This window comes from Mugil cephalus, chromosome 6 (genome assembly GCF_022458985.1).
Source record: "Mugil cephalus isolate CIBA_MC_2020 chromosome 6, CIBA_Mcephalus_1.1, whole genome shotgun sequence".
NCBI classification, from domain to species: Eukaryota; Metazoa; Chordata; class Actinopteri; order Mugiliformes; family Mugilidae; genus Mugil; species Mugil cephalus.
This window is the reverse complement of record NC_061775.1, coordinates 16,363,046-16,383,093: the sequence shown is the minus strand read 5'-3', so window position 1 is coordinate 16,383,093 and position 20,048 is coordinate 16,363,046. Positions and strand designations below refer to the sequence as shown.

Genomic DNA, 20,048 nt, shown 5'->3' with positions numbered 1-20,048 from the left:
TTTTGTAAACATTACAATAATTTCCAGTTATTATTGAAAACAATTATTTGCTCAATTCATACAGATTTTAGTCGAAAAAATATATATACGATTATAAAAAATAATCTCCATGACAGTGTCTCATTGTATCAGTAGTCAAAAACTATATTTAATCCGCAATAAAACCCAAATTACTAGCCACTGCAGTTATTGGGGTTTCTATGTAAAAAATGACTGAATCGACTATTCAACAATAAAACTATCTGCCAAAATAATCATTGCTAACAACTAACTTCTTCAGTTCTTCTTTGCTGTGCATCTATCAAAAAACAACAACAAAAAAACACCAGGAGCAAACACACTTCACGACAGTCATGGTTTCCTTAAAACATTTATTTATGTATTAATTTTGTCATTTATCTTTTTGCATAAGTGCAAAAAATGCACCCAAAACAGCCACCTGAGGGAAGTCTACATCTTTAAATAAAAAAACAAGCAAAGTGTACATTTATAGTACAAAAGTCTCTTTTTAAAAAATTGCACAGTTCGTGTATAATATATATATTCATAATCTCATTTTAAACAAACTTTAAAGGCTCAGAAAGTAAACAAAATTCACCAAATGAAAAATAAAAACATTTTTTTTCCCTAGAATTTAAAGCTGAGGAAACTTGAGACCCTGTTTCAGTTGTGTCCACCATAAATATACATATTCATATTTATAAGCAAGTCTCTTTACATATAGTCTCTGTGCTAGTGTTTGACCAGACAATCAAAATTATTGCAAAGTAGTTCATTTCTACTATAAAACATGGGATGGGGAGGTGGGGGGATAAAAGCTTCTCTCTGCTGAACGTTCTTTAAGTTATGCAAAATAATAATAAAAAAAAAAATTAAAAAAAGGTGGGTTTTCTTTACACCCCTTTTGTATTTACTGGAATCCCTGCTATCACAAAGGTTTCTGTTTCACAAACGGTCTGCACTCAACATTCCCAAAGAACAATCCCAAACTCCAGTTTTTCGCTTTTAAGCAAGAACACACATTTCCCTGACTTCTTTTTTTGTTGTTTTGTTTTGTTTTTGTTTTGTTTTTTTGAATTTTACACAGCTGCCCCCTCCAGGGGTCCTAGTCAGCGTCGATACGGGTGGAAGCCCTGTACGTTGTGGTTCTGCCCTCTGCCGAAGGCGGTTGCGGCGGGCTGAGGAGCGGCGGCGGGTTGTGCTGTCGGAGCTCCGTACGAGGCCGTCTGCTGGCTGGGGTCTGCGAAGCTGTGTCCGAACGCTGTTAGATCCTGACCGTACCCTGATGTGGAGAAGATGCAGGAAAACGAGAAAAGGTGTTAGTGTCGGTGTCAGTGGGGCAGTGTTTGGAGAGAAGCCTTACACCTTCAAACAAACTACAATGATTAATGTAAACATTCAGTTTACAGGAAAAATCCAACCTGTAGCCCTTCATATCACTCATTTTATTTCAATTTTGTCCCAATATCTACTCAATACCCAGCAGTTAAGTCTATAATATTAAGAATAATAATAATTAATCCTTTATTGATCGCTCTCTTCACATTTCATGCATCCATTCGTTCACACAGTTGTGTGCACAGCTGGAGCAGTGGGCTGCAGCCTCAGCTTGAGCAAATTGGGGGTTAGATACTAAAACCAAAGCTTTTTTTTTTTATTGCTGCAATGAATAAAACTGTTTCTTTGTGCAAAATACATTAGGTAAATATTTATTTTTCACTTTGTTCTTAAATTGTTGGTGGCCTTATGTAAGTTATGTAAGTAAAATGGGTCCTGAGGTGCAGTGTGCACGGCCAATGGAAGTTTTTTTGTTTTTAAGGGTTCATGGTGGATTTTTCCAATAGATTCAAATACTGTTATCGTTCAATGAGCCATTTTGTGTCAGATATTGTTTCTTATAAACACGAAAAGGAAAGTTTGGGCTGAATTTAATAAACATTTTGAGCAGGCGTCATTGAGGAAAACAATGTCTAGATTCTGTTGAATGATCAACGCAGAGCGTTCTCCTATTTATACACTGGATGGCACCATCTCCCTGTAAACATGAGAGGGAACCACAGTGACGTCCAGGGGAGGAAACTAATCTGCCTGGAGAAATGGTTGATGTACATTACAAAATCAGCAGCCACTGCCAAAGCCAAAGGGTCGATTAAAATGAGAAGAGCAGTGGGTTTGTTCCCAAAATGCTGTGCCAGATTTTCCCAGAATCTTGTGTGCGACTGGTTATTTTCCTGCCCTGGTAACATCCACTTAACATGAGAGTGAAAAATATCAACATATTACTAATTAATACCGTTTTAGAGAAAGTTATAAACAACTGGAATGAAAAGACAAGAGAGAAAAGAGAGAAACAAACTGGGGAAAATTAGAAAATACAACATATTTCCTCATAAAGAAATGGAACAGGGAGCGGTCCCAACAGGACCGTCAGACAGGGTAATTGGGAGAAATTGGAAATTTACTCGTGTTGTGAGCTTCTTAAATCTTCTTTCCTTTCTCACCCCTTTAGCTACAATGTGGAGACAGTACATGGGTGGGAGGGGAGGAGGGGTAACGGGTGAATGAACTGCTGATGCATGGTGACAACTGAACCATGAACAAATTTTCTGACAATTAGATCATCCTTTTACAATCAGCAAAGCAATGCGGACAGAGAGTGAACAAAAAATAAAAAAATAAAAAAAGGAGGACGTGGTTAGTCTTGGTATAGTAAAGCTCCAGCCGCCGAGGGAAATGACTTGCTTAGAGCTGAGATTGCCAAATTTCAATGTAAATTTCTTTCAAATCCACTCAGCTGCCGGGTCAGGTGTTAGCTGGGTTTTACTATACGCACAGTAATTTGTATGTACATGCAAAATGTACATGCAAAATACTACAACACAGAGCAAAAAGAAGAGGCGAAGAACCAGGTTGCAGCTCTATAAAACACTAAAGAACTGAACAAATGCTTCTTTTGTGGTTGGAGAAGACAATGCTGGCACCTACCTGCACTATATCCTCCCTGCTCATCCTGACCATAACTGTGAGAAGGACGCGTTGGTCCGTAGGCAGAGGGGTCCTGAGGGTAGTTACCCAAGCCTATCAGGGAGACGAGGAGACCAGGTTGACTGAACCCAGATACTGCTGGCCGACTACTTTATATAGTTCCCCCCTTACTGAGCTAACAGAGCTACACATTGATACTCTGGACTACGCTGTTGTGAGGCATTACTTTTTGGATCTGCTGCAAGTCGGAGCCTGTGTCAAGAGTGTGAGCTACCTGCTAGCACGCCTGCCTTCCTTATCATGCCAGCCTGGTCTCGTTCAATTTTGTGAAATGTGCCTTATAAGTCAAGTAACTGTGATTTATCTTTTTTTTTTTTTTTTTTTTTTTTGCCCCCACTAAGAAAAATATTATGGGGAGAAAGGAACTAGAAACAGGAGCAGGAACCAGTGGTTTTGCATATTGTGATTATTGTGAGTCATTATACGAAGATGCCAATAAGTTTCTATGCGGTTTCGCGCCTTAAAAGCAGCCACTGCAATCAGCGAGATAATCAACGTGCTGCATCGTCTTATGTGTGCTTTTCCAATCAATCTTATCAAGACTTATTTGGTAACTAAAATCACCTCAGTTCTCTGAGCAGGACGTCAGCAGAACCAGCACTAAAAGAAATCCACTTGGTGATGCATTCAAGGCCATTAGGGGAGAAAAAAAGCACAAACAAACAGGGCCATGACTCAAAAGGAAAAATGTTTAGTTAATCAGAAAAACTAATTCAATTCTCAAATTTAACATGTGTTTCTGTTCCCGAATGCAACAAGAAGGTGTTTTCATGAAAGGATCAGCTGATTTAACGTTTACTGTGTCCTATAACCAACATTACACCAACCACGCCTGGAAGGACAAAGGAATTATAAATATATATGATATGTATTGATAGATAATGGCCTAAAATTAAACATTAACAAGTTACATGCAAAACCACCAGCTTGATCCCGACTCTAACCAAAATATTATAACTGCCCAACTCCTCATAATCCAAAACGAAACCTTAACCAAAACTTCTGAACCATGTTCTAACTTTACACACACATGAACATGTCATATCCAGAGCCTGCTACTGTAATAACGAATCCTTTTCGTGGCTTTGCATCAACAGCACGACATTTTTTCTGCTCATTTCACAAAACGTTTGCGAGGTCAAGTTGATTCTACCGACTGATATCCAGACCTAGCGCCTGAGCAGGCAGTGGACACTAAAAGCAAAAAGCCGGATGGAAGATAAGCACAAGCGGGAGACACTGAAACGAGATGGGCACCTGTCATGACGGACAGTAATCACATGACGGCCTTAGATGTAGATAGAGCAGTTTGAAGCAGCTGTAAGCCAAGTCAGTAGAAAAATACCAGCCAGACAAAAAAAACTGGATGTATCTTTTTAATGGACATCTGACTTCGCGCTCATGTGAGAGAATGGCTGAATGTTGAATGAGTGAAGAGGACTGTTCCTCTTCCATGGACGCTGGTTAGTTTTCTGTCTTTTTGGGTCAGATCTGAAAATCTCCAGCCTCCATTTGTGCTCCAAGATCGACTCTCAGACTCTTAATTTCGAGTATAAAGTCAGTGAAAATAATTATCTTCATAGAAAGTAAATAATAATGTGATGTGTACTGATGCGGCGTAAAGTCTCTGCAAAGATCCAGGAGGAATAATTATCCTGGCTAAACTAACACTCCAGTTCAAAGACCACAAAGTCACCCCCCAGAGATTGACACCTAAACACAATTAAGTAAAATAATAATAACTTGGTCAGTACTCTAACTAATATCTTTATACATCTACAAGGCAACGTCACATTTGGCAGACAAACATGCAAAGCTCCGGTGGGGTACATTTAAAAAATTTTGATAGGTATCTTGGCAGGTTGGACATGCCTAAACCCAGGAATAATGTTTCCAGAATATTGTCATGCTGGTACTCTTCTATGGCTTTGGGCCAAGACCAGGAAAAGAAGTCAGCAAAGTCATCATCAGGGAGGAAGAGGAGGAGGAGGAGGAGAGGAAGGGATTAATTAAAAAGGTAGGAGTTTATTAACCAATGTACAGTCAGTCGGGATAAGATTTCACTCCTTTCAAAATAAAAATGCAAAAACAAACAAACAAAAAAAAACATTGCAAGGCAGGATGATCTAATTCAAACCTACCAAGACCTACCAATCTTTTTATCAGTCCACAGCCCAGCTGGAAAGACTCGACAGAAATGAGTGCTGAAGACTCCTCGACATGGTGAAACTTCAGCAGCATCTTCACGCCAGTGGGGGTTCATGTATGCGAGAAGCATGTACGCATGTGTTGCTGTTCAAGCTAAATGGTACCGAGAGCAGGCTCCTGCTTGTCTAAGGGTTCTAGTCATGAACCTAAATGAGCTGCAGTTGCACCCCGTAGAGTATCCAGGGAGATGGGTGGGGCCGAGGGGGTGAATAACAATCAGATGGGGGAAAAAGGGGGCAGCACGCTTCTTTATGCACAATGCTTTTCTTACCATACTGGCTATAAGGGAAGTCAGGCTGCCCAGTGGGAGCTTTGCTCAAGTCCTGAGTTGGTGTGGTGGCGGGGGCAAAGCCCAGCGGTGCAGTTCCTGGAGTGGTGGGAGGAGGAGGAACCTGTGGAGCATACTGGTCTGCTTGGGGTGTGCCGAAACTGTAACCTGTTGGAGAGTCAAGATAATTTCAGTCACTAATAATCCCCTATTAGTGTTTATTTACCTCCTTCCAATAAACAACGGCCACTGAGAGTCAAGATATCAAACCATTACTTAGATAAAAACCCTTAGACTGTTAAGAGTTAAGTGCAGACCGAATTGTAACTAATGCTGACACACTTCTAAGGGATTATTTTTATAACAACATTCTGTCCTTAATTTACAAAATATGAGCTCAGTACATCTGCATCAGTTTTTATCTGAGGGAAAGGAAATAATCCCCAACAGGCCTCTTAGCAACACTTCATTAAATTCTGGGTGTCAGTGAGTCATGCTGTCCATCTCTGATAAGATGAAGGTTCCTCCCTGAGCAGAGCAACAGCAAACTGCCTTTAAAACATCACACAGATTCAATTAACACATTTTACAGAAAACAAAAACACAGTCTTGGTGACTTCCAGATGGAGAAAAAACAATAGTTTCTCACAAATATAGAAATCATCTATCTATAGCATCAAACATAGGTCGGCATTCAGAAACTCTTCGCACTATGTTACAACTGAAGTATGAAGAGTGAGTGACGTAGTGTGAGCACATGACTGACCAAACTGAGGTGCTGTGGTGTAGCCCTGCTGAGGGTAACCCTGAGGTGCAGCGAAGCCGCCCGCCGGGGCCGTGACCAGGAATGCAGCGTTGAAAGGTGATGGAGGCTGTGTGGGGGTTCCCCGGGCTGCTGACAACGGAGGTCCATACCCGCCTGATCCAACACACAACAGGTTCATTCACGTTTGTGTCAGATTCAAATGAGTTGATAAGATTTTAATAAACCTGCAATAAACTAGATGTGTCTGAACTCTATGATTTTAATCCGTAGATGTCTCAACAAATAGTCTATTAGCACACAACACTGGTTTTACGACGTTAGCTGCATTTTCATTACAGTTTTTCACAAAATATGTCGGTTAAGTACAGCTGTGCTGTGTGTTTCCACTGAAAGGTGTTTTGCAAATGTAATTCTCGTAAAGTCTCATCTTATCATATCTCGTAATTCTCTTAAATTCTTGTCATGCAAGACTTTACTCTGAGGAAATGGACTTCAAATGAACTGGTAACATGACCCCTGAATCATCTGTGGGGAAATGCAAAAAAAAAAAAGTATGTCCATTGCGATACACTGTTACGTCGATACGTCTGAACAGCCGCCTCATGATGGCGTACAAGTGTTTTAGCGATATTTGAGAGGTTTCTCGAAATGTTTTATCGAGATACTTAGTTGCTGCGCCTTTTCTAGGGGTAATAGAAAACACAGCAATTGTCTGATCCTGAAGTATCTTGTGAGAGAGCGCGGGGTCCACACTGCAGTGAGCGCTGCAGTTTGACCCGGAGGTGGAGATATGAAACCAAGCCTGACCGACAGCAGAGGGAGGCCGGAATCCATTCAAGGCTGCCATCTGTCCCAAGCTGCAAATTATCAGCAGCCTCAGCCATTATGAATCAGTGATAACATGCACTGTTAACTGTCATCGGCCCTATTGGCTGCACTGAGCCCATTTCTGTCACACTAGTGTTTCCAGATAAGCACATGATCAAATGGTAAAGACACATCTATCTGCAATCTCACAGTTACACAACACACACACACAAAAAAAGAGAAAAAACAGTGTGTTAAAACCTACCTATGGGCTGGCCAGTAGTCGACACCCACACTCCTTCAGGAAGAGAAAAAAAAGTTCAGATTCAGGGCAACGCTGAAGCATAAAAAGGTAAAATTGTTCACATAACACAGTTCAATATCAAAGCTGCCAGTGCAAATATTAGCCTGCGTGTATAAGGTTAATGTGTAAGCTGAAGGATTTAACACGTTAAAACAATTACTACAAGGTTTTTTTCTCGGAGTAGCGAGCTTCTCCCTGGCTGCTCTGGGACTTGTTCCCACTCACCCTGTGGCCCGTAAGGCTGTTGCCAGCCCTGGGCAGGCTGTGCCGTCCAACCATTAGCTGCACTCAAGATGCCCCTGGGTGCCCACTGGCCAGGGCCAAGCTGCCCAGGAGCTTTGCTGTCACGAGGTTCGGCCTTCTTTACTTCCACCTGGACAAAGGACAAGGAGGGCACATTTGGCAACACCAGTAAAAGGTCCGTGAAGTCCCTCACCTAGACAGACCTGTCCTACCGCTGATGCTTTATCTCAACATTTTTTGGGCCAGTTTGAAATCTGTTCAATTAACATGTGGCGGCTATTTAATTTAATATTACTGTAGCTACGAGAGCTGTGCGACTATGTGTCTCAGGTACTAATTATTCAATAGGAATTTCAGCACCCAAAGTCATACTGTCAAGACAGTACATATATATAAATGATATTTAAATGCATCATCTTTAAACTAGCTCTTAAAATGTACCTGAGAAACATAGATTTCTTTCTTTCCTCGTTATTAAATGCCCTATATATGGGAAAGACATCTAATGGAAGGTCGTGACTTACCTTTCTCCATCTAACGCTTATAAGGAATCTCATTTTTATCGTATTTGGAATAAGTTTTAGGGGGAGGGATGAATGTAGAGAAGAATCTGTATCTCAGTTCTAGCAGACAACAAAGTAAACATGCAGATAGTACAAATGAACAGTCTTTTCAGTCAATCTAAAACCGAATCTTCATACTGTGTCAACTGTGAGAAAATACTTTTTTTTATTTTTTATTTGATTAAATTGAAGTTATTGGCCTGAATATGATGTCAAAATGCTGCTGGAGGAGGACTGCGCCTCTATAAAACCGACACCTTAAATGTCAATAATCCAGGCTTGATATTAATACATGATGAATCATTATTGCCGGCCATTTGACTTTCATATACCATTATTATTCATCACGTCCCTTCGAGACAAAAATAAATTTACTGCCCCAATAACAAAACTTTGTAGTTTGCAACTAGGCAAAGCTACCAGCAGTTAACCAGAGCAAAGTAACAGGCTGAGAGTAAAGGGGGAGCCAACCAGAAATAGACTGAGGGGTTGAGTTATTGGGGTCACCTTGCAGGAGGAAAACGAATCGCAAATTCCTTCCCGCTTTAAGGTGTTACCACCTTCCCCAGCCTCCCCTCTTCCTTCTCTGTCGACCTAATTACATGCACATGTTTCCGGGCTCTCCTCCGCCGCCGCCGCCGCCGCCGGCAGCTACCTGAGCACTTTCTCCCGTGGGCATCACAGCTGCGAGTGATGGATACCATGACTTCTGTGCAGTCCCCAACAGCAGAATTGGGATTTGTTCCACAGTTTGATGTGCTCCAATTTCTAATTTTGTAACTCATATCTCCCAGTCTCCCTGAAGTCCCAGCGTAAGGTAATGTCAAGTCAAGAACAATGGATTAAGTCGAGCCTTGATTCCTGCTGGAAACGAGGGCAAAGTCAAGGAGAGCAGGTACCGCTGGAGAGTACACAGGTTGGGCCGAATCATTTACCAGGGACGGGTGGGATTTGGCTCATCTTATTAATGTGATAATCGGTGACATTTGAATAAAAATCTGTTGGTATAAATCTATATCCGCTAATAACAGGGAAATAAAATGGTTCAGATTAGCATTTATATTCCCCGATCTACACAAAAAGTGGAACAAAAATGAGATATATGGCTTGTTTAGATGAAGCAGAAGGACAGTGATGTGTTAGTCGAGTGGTTTATGGTGCCGACAATGAGCTGCAACAGCTCCGGGGGGGGGGAAGCTTTGGTGCATGTTATTCCTCAGTTAAACCCCCGACACTCACACACTTCTTATTCGCTGCCATCTCTCCATTGTCCGATTTCAATCGAAAGCACAAAAAGCTGTTGCCAAAATCTGGCAAAATGTGCGCAAATAGCCTCCGATAAATTAATTATAGCCGACTGACCTTCAAACCGCTCAAACCAGTCGTGCAGCCATGCAAAGATTACGGACAGAAACACGATACATGGGACGATACGATATGACGGAGTGGATGCATCTCTACAGTGAGTGTGGATGATTATTTTCATTTTTTTTTCATTCACGTCCGCACTGGGGATAGGAAGGAGGCGTCTCTCTCCCAGCGTGTCTCTCTGGAGTGGTTTAAAAGCTGCTAAATACACACTGGGGAAAGTGGGCGGAGGTTGCTAATTAACTGAGGCTTTGAAATTGCCTAAAAACCAGTCCTACCCAGATATGTACCAACAAGAACTTGCAGTTTGTGCTTGGTTGGTTTTACTCAGCTAAAGGTGCCAGGTGGGTGGTGAGAATGGAAGAAGGTGTGTCAGAAGGTTAGAAAGAGCGCTCCAAAATTACACCGCAGTTAATTTATTGTTTCTCCCTGAACGGACCGCTTACCTGACACCGTCTGAATCGACTTTGTGCAGTAAACCCCATCCGTCTGGTACCGGCTGAGTTAAAACAAACACGAGTAGTGACATGCAAATACTCTCGTGCGACTCGAGCCTCGTCCTAAGCAGCATTTGGTCGGGGTTTCATTTGTTGTGACTGGCTGACGGACACAGTATGGAGATTCGTCAACTGAGGTCACTGAGTTGAGCTTTTTTTTCTTTAACGTTTAAAAAAAAAAGAAATAAAAATGTTGACGTGTAAGTGACCTGCCAACAAAACATCAGAAAACAAAAAAAATAAAGGAAAAAAGAAAAAACAGAACTGATTAGACCAATCCTTTAGGTGATTCATGTTAGGTTTAAACTCAAATTAGTTTTATTGTCATTGCTTTAATTATCTTAGCACGTCATTTGTTGCATAAGTATAATTAATTAATTAATTTCAGACATCCTAAAGGAGTGGTCACTTGAAACAAAGCCTTGGGCGACAACTGAAATTGCAATACAACAGCAGGTGAAGGACGAGTGCGTTTAGAAACTGTGATTAGATTAAGTGTGAGTGAAAATTAAGTCAGTCAAGTTAGTACGCTGATTATTTTTAAATTTGTGCCATATGATGCTGCGCTCACTGATAAAGCAGCATCACAGTATAAATTCTCACTCCGTCGCCCAAGCCTCCGTTTGATCTTAAGGGTAAAATAAAACTACAACTACACACTTTTTTGCCCATGATGTCGTGAAAATGCATGTTGACAGCCTGGTCCACTGATTGTTCGGCCTCGAAAGTAATAAATCCAAAACCTAGCCAACGACCAAGAGTGAATCAAGGTAGCAGGGGGGTTGTGACAACACAAGATGAAGAACAGTATTGGGCTTCAGCAGAGTGAGGATCCGTCAAGACTGAGCAAAAGGCTCCTGGGGTTCGGATGATGTCGCAGACTTGAAGAACAACACATATCCAAGACTTAACGCCTGGGAAGATCGAAGGAAACTCATCTCTTTAATGAGCAAAAGAAAATATTTGGTGAACAATATCAGACTACTTAGTTATTAAACACAAATGAAGACAAGTGTAGTTTCTGATTATATGTTAAATGCCTTATAAAAGTCAGTAAAGTCCATTTTTCAAGCTCTGCCAAGACTGAATGTGCAGATAAATTCCAATTGAACCACAATAACAAATTTGGTAAACTTCTTGCTGTTTCATCCAAACCCCACCTTGATCTGTCCCTTGGTATATTGCTGTGGAGCACACACTCGCAGCAGCCATTGTTAATGCATCACAAAAAATATGGAGAAACACAAACTGTAGAATGCCTAAAGCTTTCTCCAAGCTTTCCCAAATTCAGTATTTAACTTTTGAGTCAGCCAGGATAAGCCTAAAATGGACAATTAAAATATTGCTCACAACGGTAACACAAAGATATAGGCCACAAATATAGTTTCCCGAACTGATGAGTTGCTGATTTTCCTCGACTGATTTCACGGGGTGATACGCAAAGAGCACCAGTTCAAACACTTGCAACTTTTTTGCACAAACTTTTCCAGTAAACTACTTTGTGTGACAATCTGCAGAGCGTTAACAAGCTGCTGCGGTGATCTACTTTCAATCTGATTAACTTTCCGCTGTGGCAGAACTGGGTTGTGTGCACATCTCTACTTGGGGACCTAACCTGAATCCAATTAAGCGTCCTACGAGACAACTGAGATTTTAGAGACCTCTAGTGCCATGCCAAGCAATATGATCTATAGCTATTAATAACAGCTGTCAATGACCCGTCCCCAACCTAAATTTAAGACCAAACTAGTAAAGATGTTGACTTAAAGTTTAAGAACTGGATTCTCAAGTCAAATTAATCCTAATAGTCACTATTAGAACATACTAGAAATAATTTAATTATAGCTACAATAATCCCTCAACGACTGATCAATCAACAGATAATTTACAGTCTAACGTTAATAACAATCATTTTTAGTAACAGAGTAACTTAATATCAAGGATTCATTTATTAATAAGATTAGTTTCTATACATTTATTGAATGCCTAATTAATCACCCTCTCATGCTGCAAATTGTGACATAAAAAGAGAGAATTTACTTAATGTAATAGAACTTTTTATCATATATCAAATGCAGAGGACGCAAATTAATATTTGTTGTGTATTTTACAACAAAAACAGATAACCATTTAATGAAACTGAGGACGTATTGCTCCGTGATTATCACTGAAACACCCTGGAAGGACTCTGTCGGTAAATAACGTCCTCCTTCAGTTGTGTCAAAAAGACAGATGCGGCTTTGCGTAAAACCCCATTTCAGCAGAGTGAAAGAATTTGGGTGCGTTTACATTTGGCCTGTACCTCTGTGCTACCTGTCAATGCACAGTAACCTAAAGGAGAAAAGACAAATCTTAAGAGACACCGTTAATCACATTCAAACCATTCACAAAGGAGAAGGGGGACAGAAGAAAGAAAAATAGAAAAGGGCTTACTTACAAAAATACTTAACTTTCTACATATGGGAAAACACATACTATGCCATTTAAGATACATGTATCAGTTACATCTAAATCAATGTAAAGAAAACTTATTCCAATGTTCAACATGTAATGGTTTTAGTAACAGAAACTTTTTATAATACTAGTAAAGATTATGCAATGAATGTTATTGGTGCAGAGCATCATGTTAAATTCCAATGACAAACTATTCTGGGTGTCTCCCAGCAGAGAATGAATGGGGTTGTGAAGGAGGAGCCGTGTGCGTGTTGTGGGTCAGTGGCCGCTGCATCGTGGTTATGTAGGACAGACGCAGACCAAACAGCTGTGACTGTAACTCAGTGGGCAGAGTCTGACACCGACGGTGCCAGTGGAACGGGTCTGATTCCCAGTGAGGCCATTTATGCTTAAAGTGTCGGCACATGTCAAAGAGTCTAGATAAATTTTAACCGGATGGACATAAAAGTCGGTTCATTTTTACAGTCAGGAAATAGGTTGGGGAAAGTTCTGAGGTGTCAAAGGAGATAAAAAAAAAATTTTTTTTCACTGTTCTCACAGTAACAATCTGATATTAACCTTGAGCATTTTAGACCGACACCAGCGTCTATGAAGGACACAACCTCTTTCAGATACTCGAACTGTTCTCAATATGCCAGTAGCGTGGTTTGATTAAGTACAGTATATTTTGGAGCACCTACTTTCCTGACGCTAGTCTCCTTTTAAGTTCCTTCGCTACAAAGAAAGCACAGTTTTAAAAAAAACTATACATTACAACATAATTAAGTTTTCCTCCTAGTTTCTGGCAGAACGTTTTCCCCTTTAACTTTTGATGGAACTTATTTTTTTCTTTGTCAAACTTTAAATTAAGAAGACTGACTGATTACAGTAACGGACTGCATTAAAGTCTTCTTTCTTTCAGAAGTCAGGACTTGACCACAGGTGGGAGCCCTCTGGTTGGTGGTCAGTCGACCAATTATGAGGCCAACAAAGATGAGCGCAATTATTTTACCTCCACTTTCTGTGTGTGGTGAATTTACCGCTCATCAACGATAGTAAGATATATTACAAAAGGTCAAAGTCTACGTTAAAACATAGTCCAATATTAAAACCGTGCTTGGTGTTAATTCCCCCTGATTGGACATGATATGAAGAGATGCATCCCTGTGTTTTCCCACTGATAACTTACTCACTGGACAGATGTTAGGAAGAAGGTTTTTTTTAAATATTGAATATTAACAAAAGGATTAATTATACCGAGCAAACACTTCTCCTTAAAGATAGCCATGAAAAGATGGGAAGCTATAATTTAATATTGTAATGGTGGTGGTGAAGTGGCTGTTAGCAGGGCCCCCGTGTGCAACATAACCTGTGCTAATAAATGCTGAAATCATTATTGCTCCAACTCCAATAATCTGCAGACAATAAAACATATATATTTAGAAGAAAGACCAGGTAAAGAGCCGTATTAAATCCACTGAACCTCAAGGTGCTCTTGAGAATGATCATTTTTAATATTTCCATCTGAATGAAGCCTCTGTGAGGTTGAGATCAGCCAATATGCTAACTAACGTCTATAAATATAACCAATTTCCTTGCTCTGACTGAAAACTGATTTTTTTTACCCTGAAAACTGTTAATTTAAACGAACAAAAACACATCAGTGGAAGAGACTCATGTTTTCCCACAAGGTCATGAAGGACACTGCAAAGCAACGGCGACGGTGTCTAGAAAACATTCATACGTGACCACGTAACGCAGGCTGAGATCTAGTTTTAATAAGGTTTCTTTCATTAAGGCACAGGAAATTACATGTTACATCGTACATGTTTGTAATCTGCATATAAACAAAAGGTGCTGCCTTCGTCCTCCTTCTTTAGGAAATGAATATAGCTCAGAAGTATGTAATTTAAAATGCAATTTCACGTATGGTGTAGTGTCTTGCTTTCATTTAACCTGTATTAATTGCATTTTGTTTTGCTGCATGTTATTTCCACCTTACACAGACTTTTCTGATTCACTGTGTTTTAACTGAATTAAAAATCCAAGGCTGAACGGACGTTTTTTCTCTTTGGGCCAGAATAGTTTGTCATGAGATTTAAGATGGTAAGGTATGGAGAGGGGAGAGAAAAAACGGGATCAGCTTTTACCTCGGGGCCTCTGCTTCTCCGCGTCATAGATCATTACCACCTCTGTGACCTTGAATGGGACAAAGGGAAACTCCATTTTAGAAAACCGGACAGGGTCCCTTCTTATTCCAATTAAACATTCTGCCTCAATTAATTACCCTATTCCATCCCCAGTTTACTTGTACACTCGCACACTGACCCTGTTCAATGTCACATCCATTCAAACAGTCTTAATGATTTTATGAAATGACATTAGGCACTTGGCAATACTCACCACTCCGAATCTATTGAAATAGTCCCTGAGTTCAGGCTCGCCGCAGTTATGGGGGATTCCACCTACAAATATCTTCTTTGATTTATTGCTATCGGCTTTGCTGCCCTTCTGAAAAAAAACAGGGAGTGTATGGATTTCAATGTCTGTTAAAGGATCACTCTGGGATGGGGCCAGTTAGCCATCATCTATTCAGACAGTGCAGAAGAAATTAGGTTCTCCTCTTGCCCTGGGGTATAATTCTTAACATGTCATGTCAATGCAAACACTAGTCTCCACAGATCAGAGAGCACGGCTCCTACCACTTACCCCCCACCACTATGAATTGCTGCACAGTTCGCTCACGCCATAAAGGCTGGAGGCTGCTTACATCAACAATGATTTTTAACAATTACATCGTCTGGTTTCTTATTAAAAAAACATTCAGTACCACCTATACGACAGTGAAAGGAGTTCCAGTATCGAGGAAAAGGCCTCATTTATAAAAACTTCTGACACGCACATACTGCTTCACAGCCAAATATGTGGCTTGTAAAAGTGTTTTATTGACAGCAAAGATGCAATAACTAAAGTCTGTGCTGCCCAAAGGGACAAAATGACTGTAATCGGTCTGCAGGGGCTTGATAGCAATGTTGATCGACCCACAAATGACCCAAGTTGGAGACTGCCAGGAGCAATTTTACACATATTCACATGAGCCAACTTATCTCCAAACCTTCTCGTCTTTTACAATAACTCCAGTGTTTAGCGACGCAGGCTGATGACATCTGCATACGATGTTTTGCTACATCTGGGAAACTGTGACCTTATTATGTGTCAATCCCAGACAAGTGAAAGCTGTAGCAGAGGCCCGCGCTCATAAATGGAGGTCGATAGAAGTCAGATTCTTTAATGCTTCTGTGATTTATCAAAATCCCAGACTAATTTCTGGGATTCTCAGAGGTATGAAAGCTAGATCGTTTAGGGGAAAGATTACAGTTTGAAGAATAAAAAATATATATATAACAAAATATTAGATTTATATCAACGTCAGAGTGTTTTTTATAAATGAAGCTCAAGGTTTCCTCGTGGCCCATCCTAAGAAACTAGAGTCCAAACTCAGGAAGAGGAAGGGGCCGGAGAGACTTGACGTCCTGAGCCTTATTCCAGCAGAAACACCTAGTCTAGTCTCCCCAGTAGAAATCAGATTCCTCTTACCCAGCCCTCCTTGGTTCGAGACTTTTCAGGTTGCATTCCTCTGGGAGTGCATGGCTTCGGGTCAATCTGACGGCACAGAGAGCGAGAAAACGTTTGACGTTAACCTCAAACAAAGGCACCTTCAGACGTTCTTCAGTGAATCCATTACAGTACAGTGCTTTGCCTCACTCATATGTAACATATATGCTCTGGCCAACAGAATCCTGTACCTCTCTCTATCAACACAACAAAGGAGACAAAATTATTCATGAGAAGCAGACGGTGTGTAAGATTGAATTATAACGCCTTGTTTCTTTCCACTTCTCTCTGACAAAAACCACCTTCAGATATCAGTTGTGCTAATTTAACTCTGAACAGGTACACCTTGTTGGGCAAACATGCATCAGACTTGAAAAGCGCATAATCTTTTCTACTGGCTTCAGCCATGCGAACCCAAAAAACTGCTTCTCTTCAAATAACTTCTAACTGCTGTGGATGATGAAATACAATGTGAGGTTTTTCACACTGTTCAGATCACTCGTGCTGATTTAACTCTCTCTGAATAAAAATACTCACATTTCTTCCATCAAGATTATGTGGCTTTGTCTCCAGCACTGTCCGTACACAATTGGGGTCTTTGAATTTAACAAAGCCGAAGCCTCGCGACTGATTTGTAGTTTTGTCCTTCATGATGACACAATCTACCACTTCGCCATACTGTGAGAAGTAGTTTCTCAGCGTCTCTGAGAAAAGAGGGAAACATAAAAGAGGACATTCATGAAATGAAGCATACGGCATCTTTGGAAACGCAAAATTTAAGGTTCAACTCATACGAGTTTGCCGCCGGAGCAACACACAGAGGTGCAGTTGTGTTTTCTATATCGCTGGCTTTCATTATGATAAATGATACTATGAAAATATCTTCAACCTGTTCTAAAACTGTAACTGGAAGGAAAACAGGTGTGGAAGAAAAAATAACAAGTCCCACTCCGTAGAAACACACAAGGAAGTCGTCAGTGACCTTGATTTTGTCCTATAGAGGAACATGAGAATTTGAACCATTTGTATTAAAACATAAAACTACTGTAAGTCGCCTGGAGAGCAAACAAAGCACTGACCCGCTGTCATGTTGCATAGCACCAAATATACAACCAACAGCGGCATATCCCGCACACGCCCACAGAGGCAAAGGAAGCAAGGCGTGCAAGTTTGAACAAATGAGGAGTCACTTTGGGGAGAGTTAACGTAATTGCTTTCCTCAACGCTGAGAAGCCCTGGGGCATCGCCACGGAAACAAGCTCAAAGTTACGCAGCATTGTGATTCAGACCTTAATGTTAACACTGCTGTTAGCATGGGCGAGCACTCGTGCAAAGTTACACAACGGCCAACCAAGCATGAGCCTGTGAGGGGCTTTAAAACAAACTGGATCGTCTCTGGGCAGCACTGACTGCATGCAGAACATTTAATGTAGACACAACGACCAGAGTTTAACATCTACAACTGATCATCAGTAATAATTCAATATGAAAAGGTAGAATGTATTAAAAATCTCAATGACATTACAAACACATGGCAAACGTGCATTCATAGAACGAAATGCTCTTTGTTAGACACTTGGAAGACAATTATTTTCTCAGAAATACGAAAAGTGCAAAGTCAAAAATCGCACTCAAGTTAAGCTGCAGTCACACAGTTTTCCCTGCAAGGTCATATGATTGCACACCAATGATTTCATTTTGTGTCTGAATTAACTTATAGTAAAAAAATTAAAAAAATGCAACAACAATAAAACAATAAAACAGATCTGAAATAAGTTCCATTCATAATATTTTTATACGTCCCTGATCTTCCACCTCATCCCACAAATAAATCAATATTTAAATGCAAAACTTCTCTCATTGTGGTTACTGTGGCAGTGTGTTATCTTTTGATAGTTAATTCAAGGTGGTTATTTGGATATTAGTGGTGAAAATATGTGATACACACGTTTGGTTAACTTGTGTATCCATTACTGTAAGAAATGAAGATAAATGTGTAATTTATCCATTTCTCCAGTTTGATGCATAAACAGACATTATATTTAAAGGAGGCGTTCTCCAAATAAAGCAATCAATACTATCATTGCCTAAGTGACCTATAAACTTTGTATGAAACTGTTGATATTACAGCAAATACGAAACAAAAAGACAAGGTTTACTACCCATTTATGACCCGAAATTTTTAGTTTAGTCTAGACTGTATAAATATCATCCAGACTAAGCCATAATGTTTAAAACTTTGTGCATGAACCAAAAGAGCTTTCAAAGCTTTTTAAACTGTGAGACTTACCTTGTGTGGTGCTCCAGTCTAATCCACCCACAAAAAGTTTCCTGAAAGTAGATGTTACGGTTAAGACAGTCAGTAAATTACATCATGTACATCCTGAAGTCACATTTAAAGGGTACAATTAAAACCAATGCACTGAGAAATCTGCACACGCTGAAATCACAGAAGTGTTGGTGGAGGAGATAGAAAGCTCCTCGTTTCTGAGGCACAGCTGAATAAACAGGCAAGCACACAGATATTACACAACACGAGGCAACCCTGCCTCCAAAGCTGCTGCTGCTGCTGCTGCAGCATCAGGATAAATACACACACAGCTTCAGTTTAAATGCTTAATGTGACTCATGGTGAGGTCTGGTCCTCGCTGTGGATGTCACACACATTGCTCCACTAACGCTGAGCGCAATGGCCTCGACAATAAAGGTCTTTTTATGAACCTCCTGCCACGTAAGTTACCCCGGGACAGAGCCGCGGCGTTTAGCAAGCTAACGCAAACTGACTTCAGGGGGAGAGGACAGGAGGGGAGAGGAGAGGACAGGAGAGAGGAGAGAGGAGAGGACAGGAGAGAGGAAAGGAGAGGAAAGGAGAGGACAGGAGAGAGGAGAGCGGTAGCTCGGCTGTGTGCATGCGGACTAGTGAACTCCGGCGCCGGGTACATCGCTGGAAGTTTAGCGGCAGTAGTAAAGCGGTACCACCACCAACCCAGCTACCGACGTCTGCTCGGTTTTATTTAGATTTCCACGAGAAGACGTGTATGACAAACCCAGCGTCCGTGATAAAAAAAAAAGTAAAGACTAGAAGCAGCCGAGGATGCTCCTTCCTCCAGCAGTGTCCGCTAAATGTCCTCACATTAAATGTCCTCTTTGGTGAAGTCGAGAAGAGGAGACTCTCGCTTCACTGGCTGGCGTTAGCTACACTAGCTCAGTGGCTTCGAGCTAACTGGAAACAACACTGAAATAAGTAACCACTCTCTCATGCATTTAACCCACAAGCAGAGTGACAGCACTCTGGTAAACACGGTCTGCCCCGACACAAGTCACGACACCAATAACACAACAGCTTTGAAGAATACTTTCACTTTTCGGTCGTCTTTGCTCGAGCTAGCGAGCTGCTAAGTTACTGGAGCTAGCTTAGCTCGCTGGCTAAGGTTAGCTATGAAATGACACCACGGGCTGGCTGAGAGTTACAGAGTCATTTACACTCCTCTCCTGCATACACGGAAAGGCTTTTTATAAGCGGATCTTACCCGACTTCATCTCCGACTAAGTTGTTGTTCATTTCTGAGGCTAAGGCGGGGGAGTGCAGGAGCTGAGACCGGCTTCTTGGTTCCGTGGTGCCCCTCTCCGTCTCTGTCTCTGTCTCAGACTGAGATCTGAGGAAGGTCACTCTCCGCTTTTTGGTTCAAACTGTTCTGCGCAATGACGACGGCTGCAGGGGGCAGCGGCCTTTAAAGGAACATTACACCGACCCACCAGCCAGCTCATAACGACGTAGCTGAATTATTCACAACACGCCTCTCTGTCTAACCACAAACTAGTTTATTTTAGGTCAATAAACTGGAAAAAAAATAAAATAAAATAAGACATTGTTATTAATCCCAGGTGTGGGAAATTCCCTTGTCACAGCAGGGAATAATTAGACACGAAT

The 20,048-nt window shown here is 40.9% G+C and overlaps 1 protein-coding gene across 3 annotated transcripts; it reads right to left on the bottom strand.

Moving 5' to 3' along the window:
* Positions 1 to 351: 351 nt before the first annotated feature.
* On the bottom strand, positions 352 to 19,828 carry dazap1 (DAZ associated protein 1). 3 transcript variants are annotated; one of them, XM_047587395.1, is made up of 13 exons: positions 19,648 to 19,828; positions 18,408 to 18,448; positions 16,655 to 16,821; positions 16,100 to 16,165; positions 14,906 to 15,010; positions 14,653 to 14,701; positions 10,730 to 10,812; positions 7,624 to 7,771; positions 7,360 to 7,392; positions 6,288 to 6,440; positions 5,525 to 5,689; positions 2,986 to 3,078; positions 352 to 1,282 (listed from the first exon to the last, which is right to left on the bottom strand). In XM_047587395.1, the coding sequence occupies exons 1-13, from the start codon at positions 19,677 to 19,679 to the stop codon at positions 1,110 to 1,112; spliced, it is 1,308 nt and encodes a 435-aa protein (XP_047443351.1). In that variant the 5' UTR covers positions 19,680 to 19,828; the 3' UTR covers positions 352 to 1,109. The 3 variants fall into 3 exon arrangements, with proteins under 3 accessions (XP_047443351.1, XP_047443350.1, XP_047443352.1); XM_047587394.1 differs by having other exon boundaries at positions 14,906 to 15,013; positions 19,648 to 19,827; XM_047587396.1 differs by lacking the exon at positions 2,986 to 3,078 and having other exon boundaries at positions 14,906 to 15,013; positions 19,648 to 19,823.
* Between the last annotated feature and the right edge of the window lie 220 nt (positions 19,829 to 20,048).

What these genes read in the sequence shown, in the direction of transcription:
- dazap1 (XM_047587394.1), bottom strand. Translation starts at nt 19,679, where the DNA reads ATGAACAACAACTTAGTCGGAGATGAAGTCGG. An exon ending in CTCGAACCAAGGAGGGCTGG is followed by an intron (nt 15,014 to 16,099) that starts GTAAGAGGAATC and finishes GTTTTTTTTCAG; the next exon opens with AAGGGCAGCAAAGCCGATAG. An exon ending in ACGACATCATGGGCAAAAAA is followed by an intron (nt 7,772 to 10,729) that starts GTGTGTAGTTGT and finishes TCCTTTGTCCAG; the next exon opens with GTGGAAGTAAAGAAGGCCGA.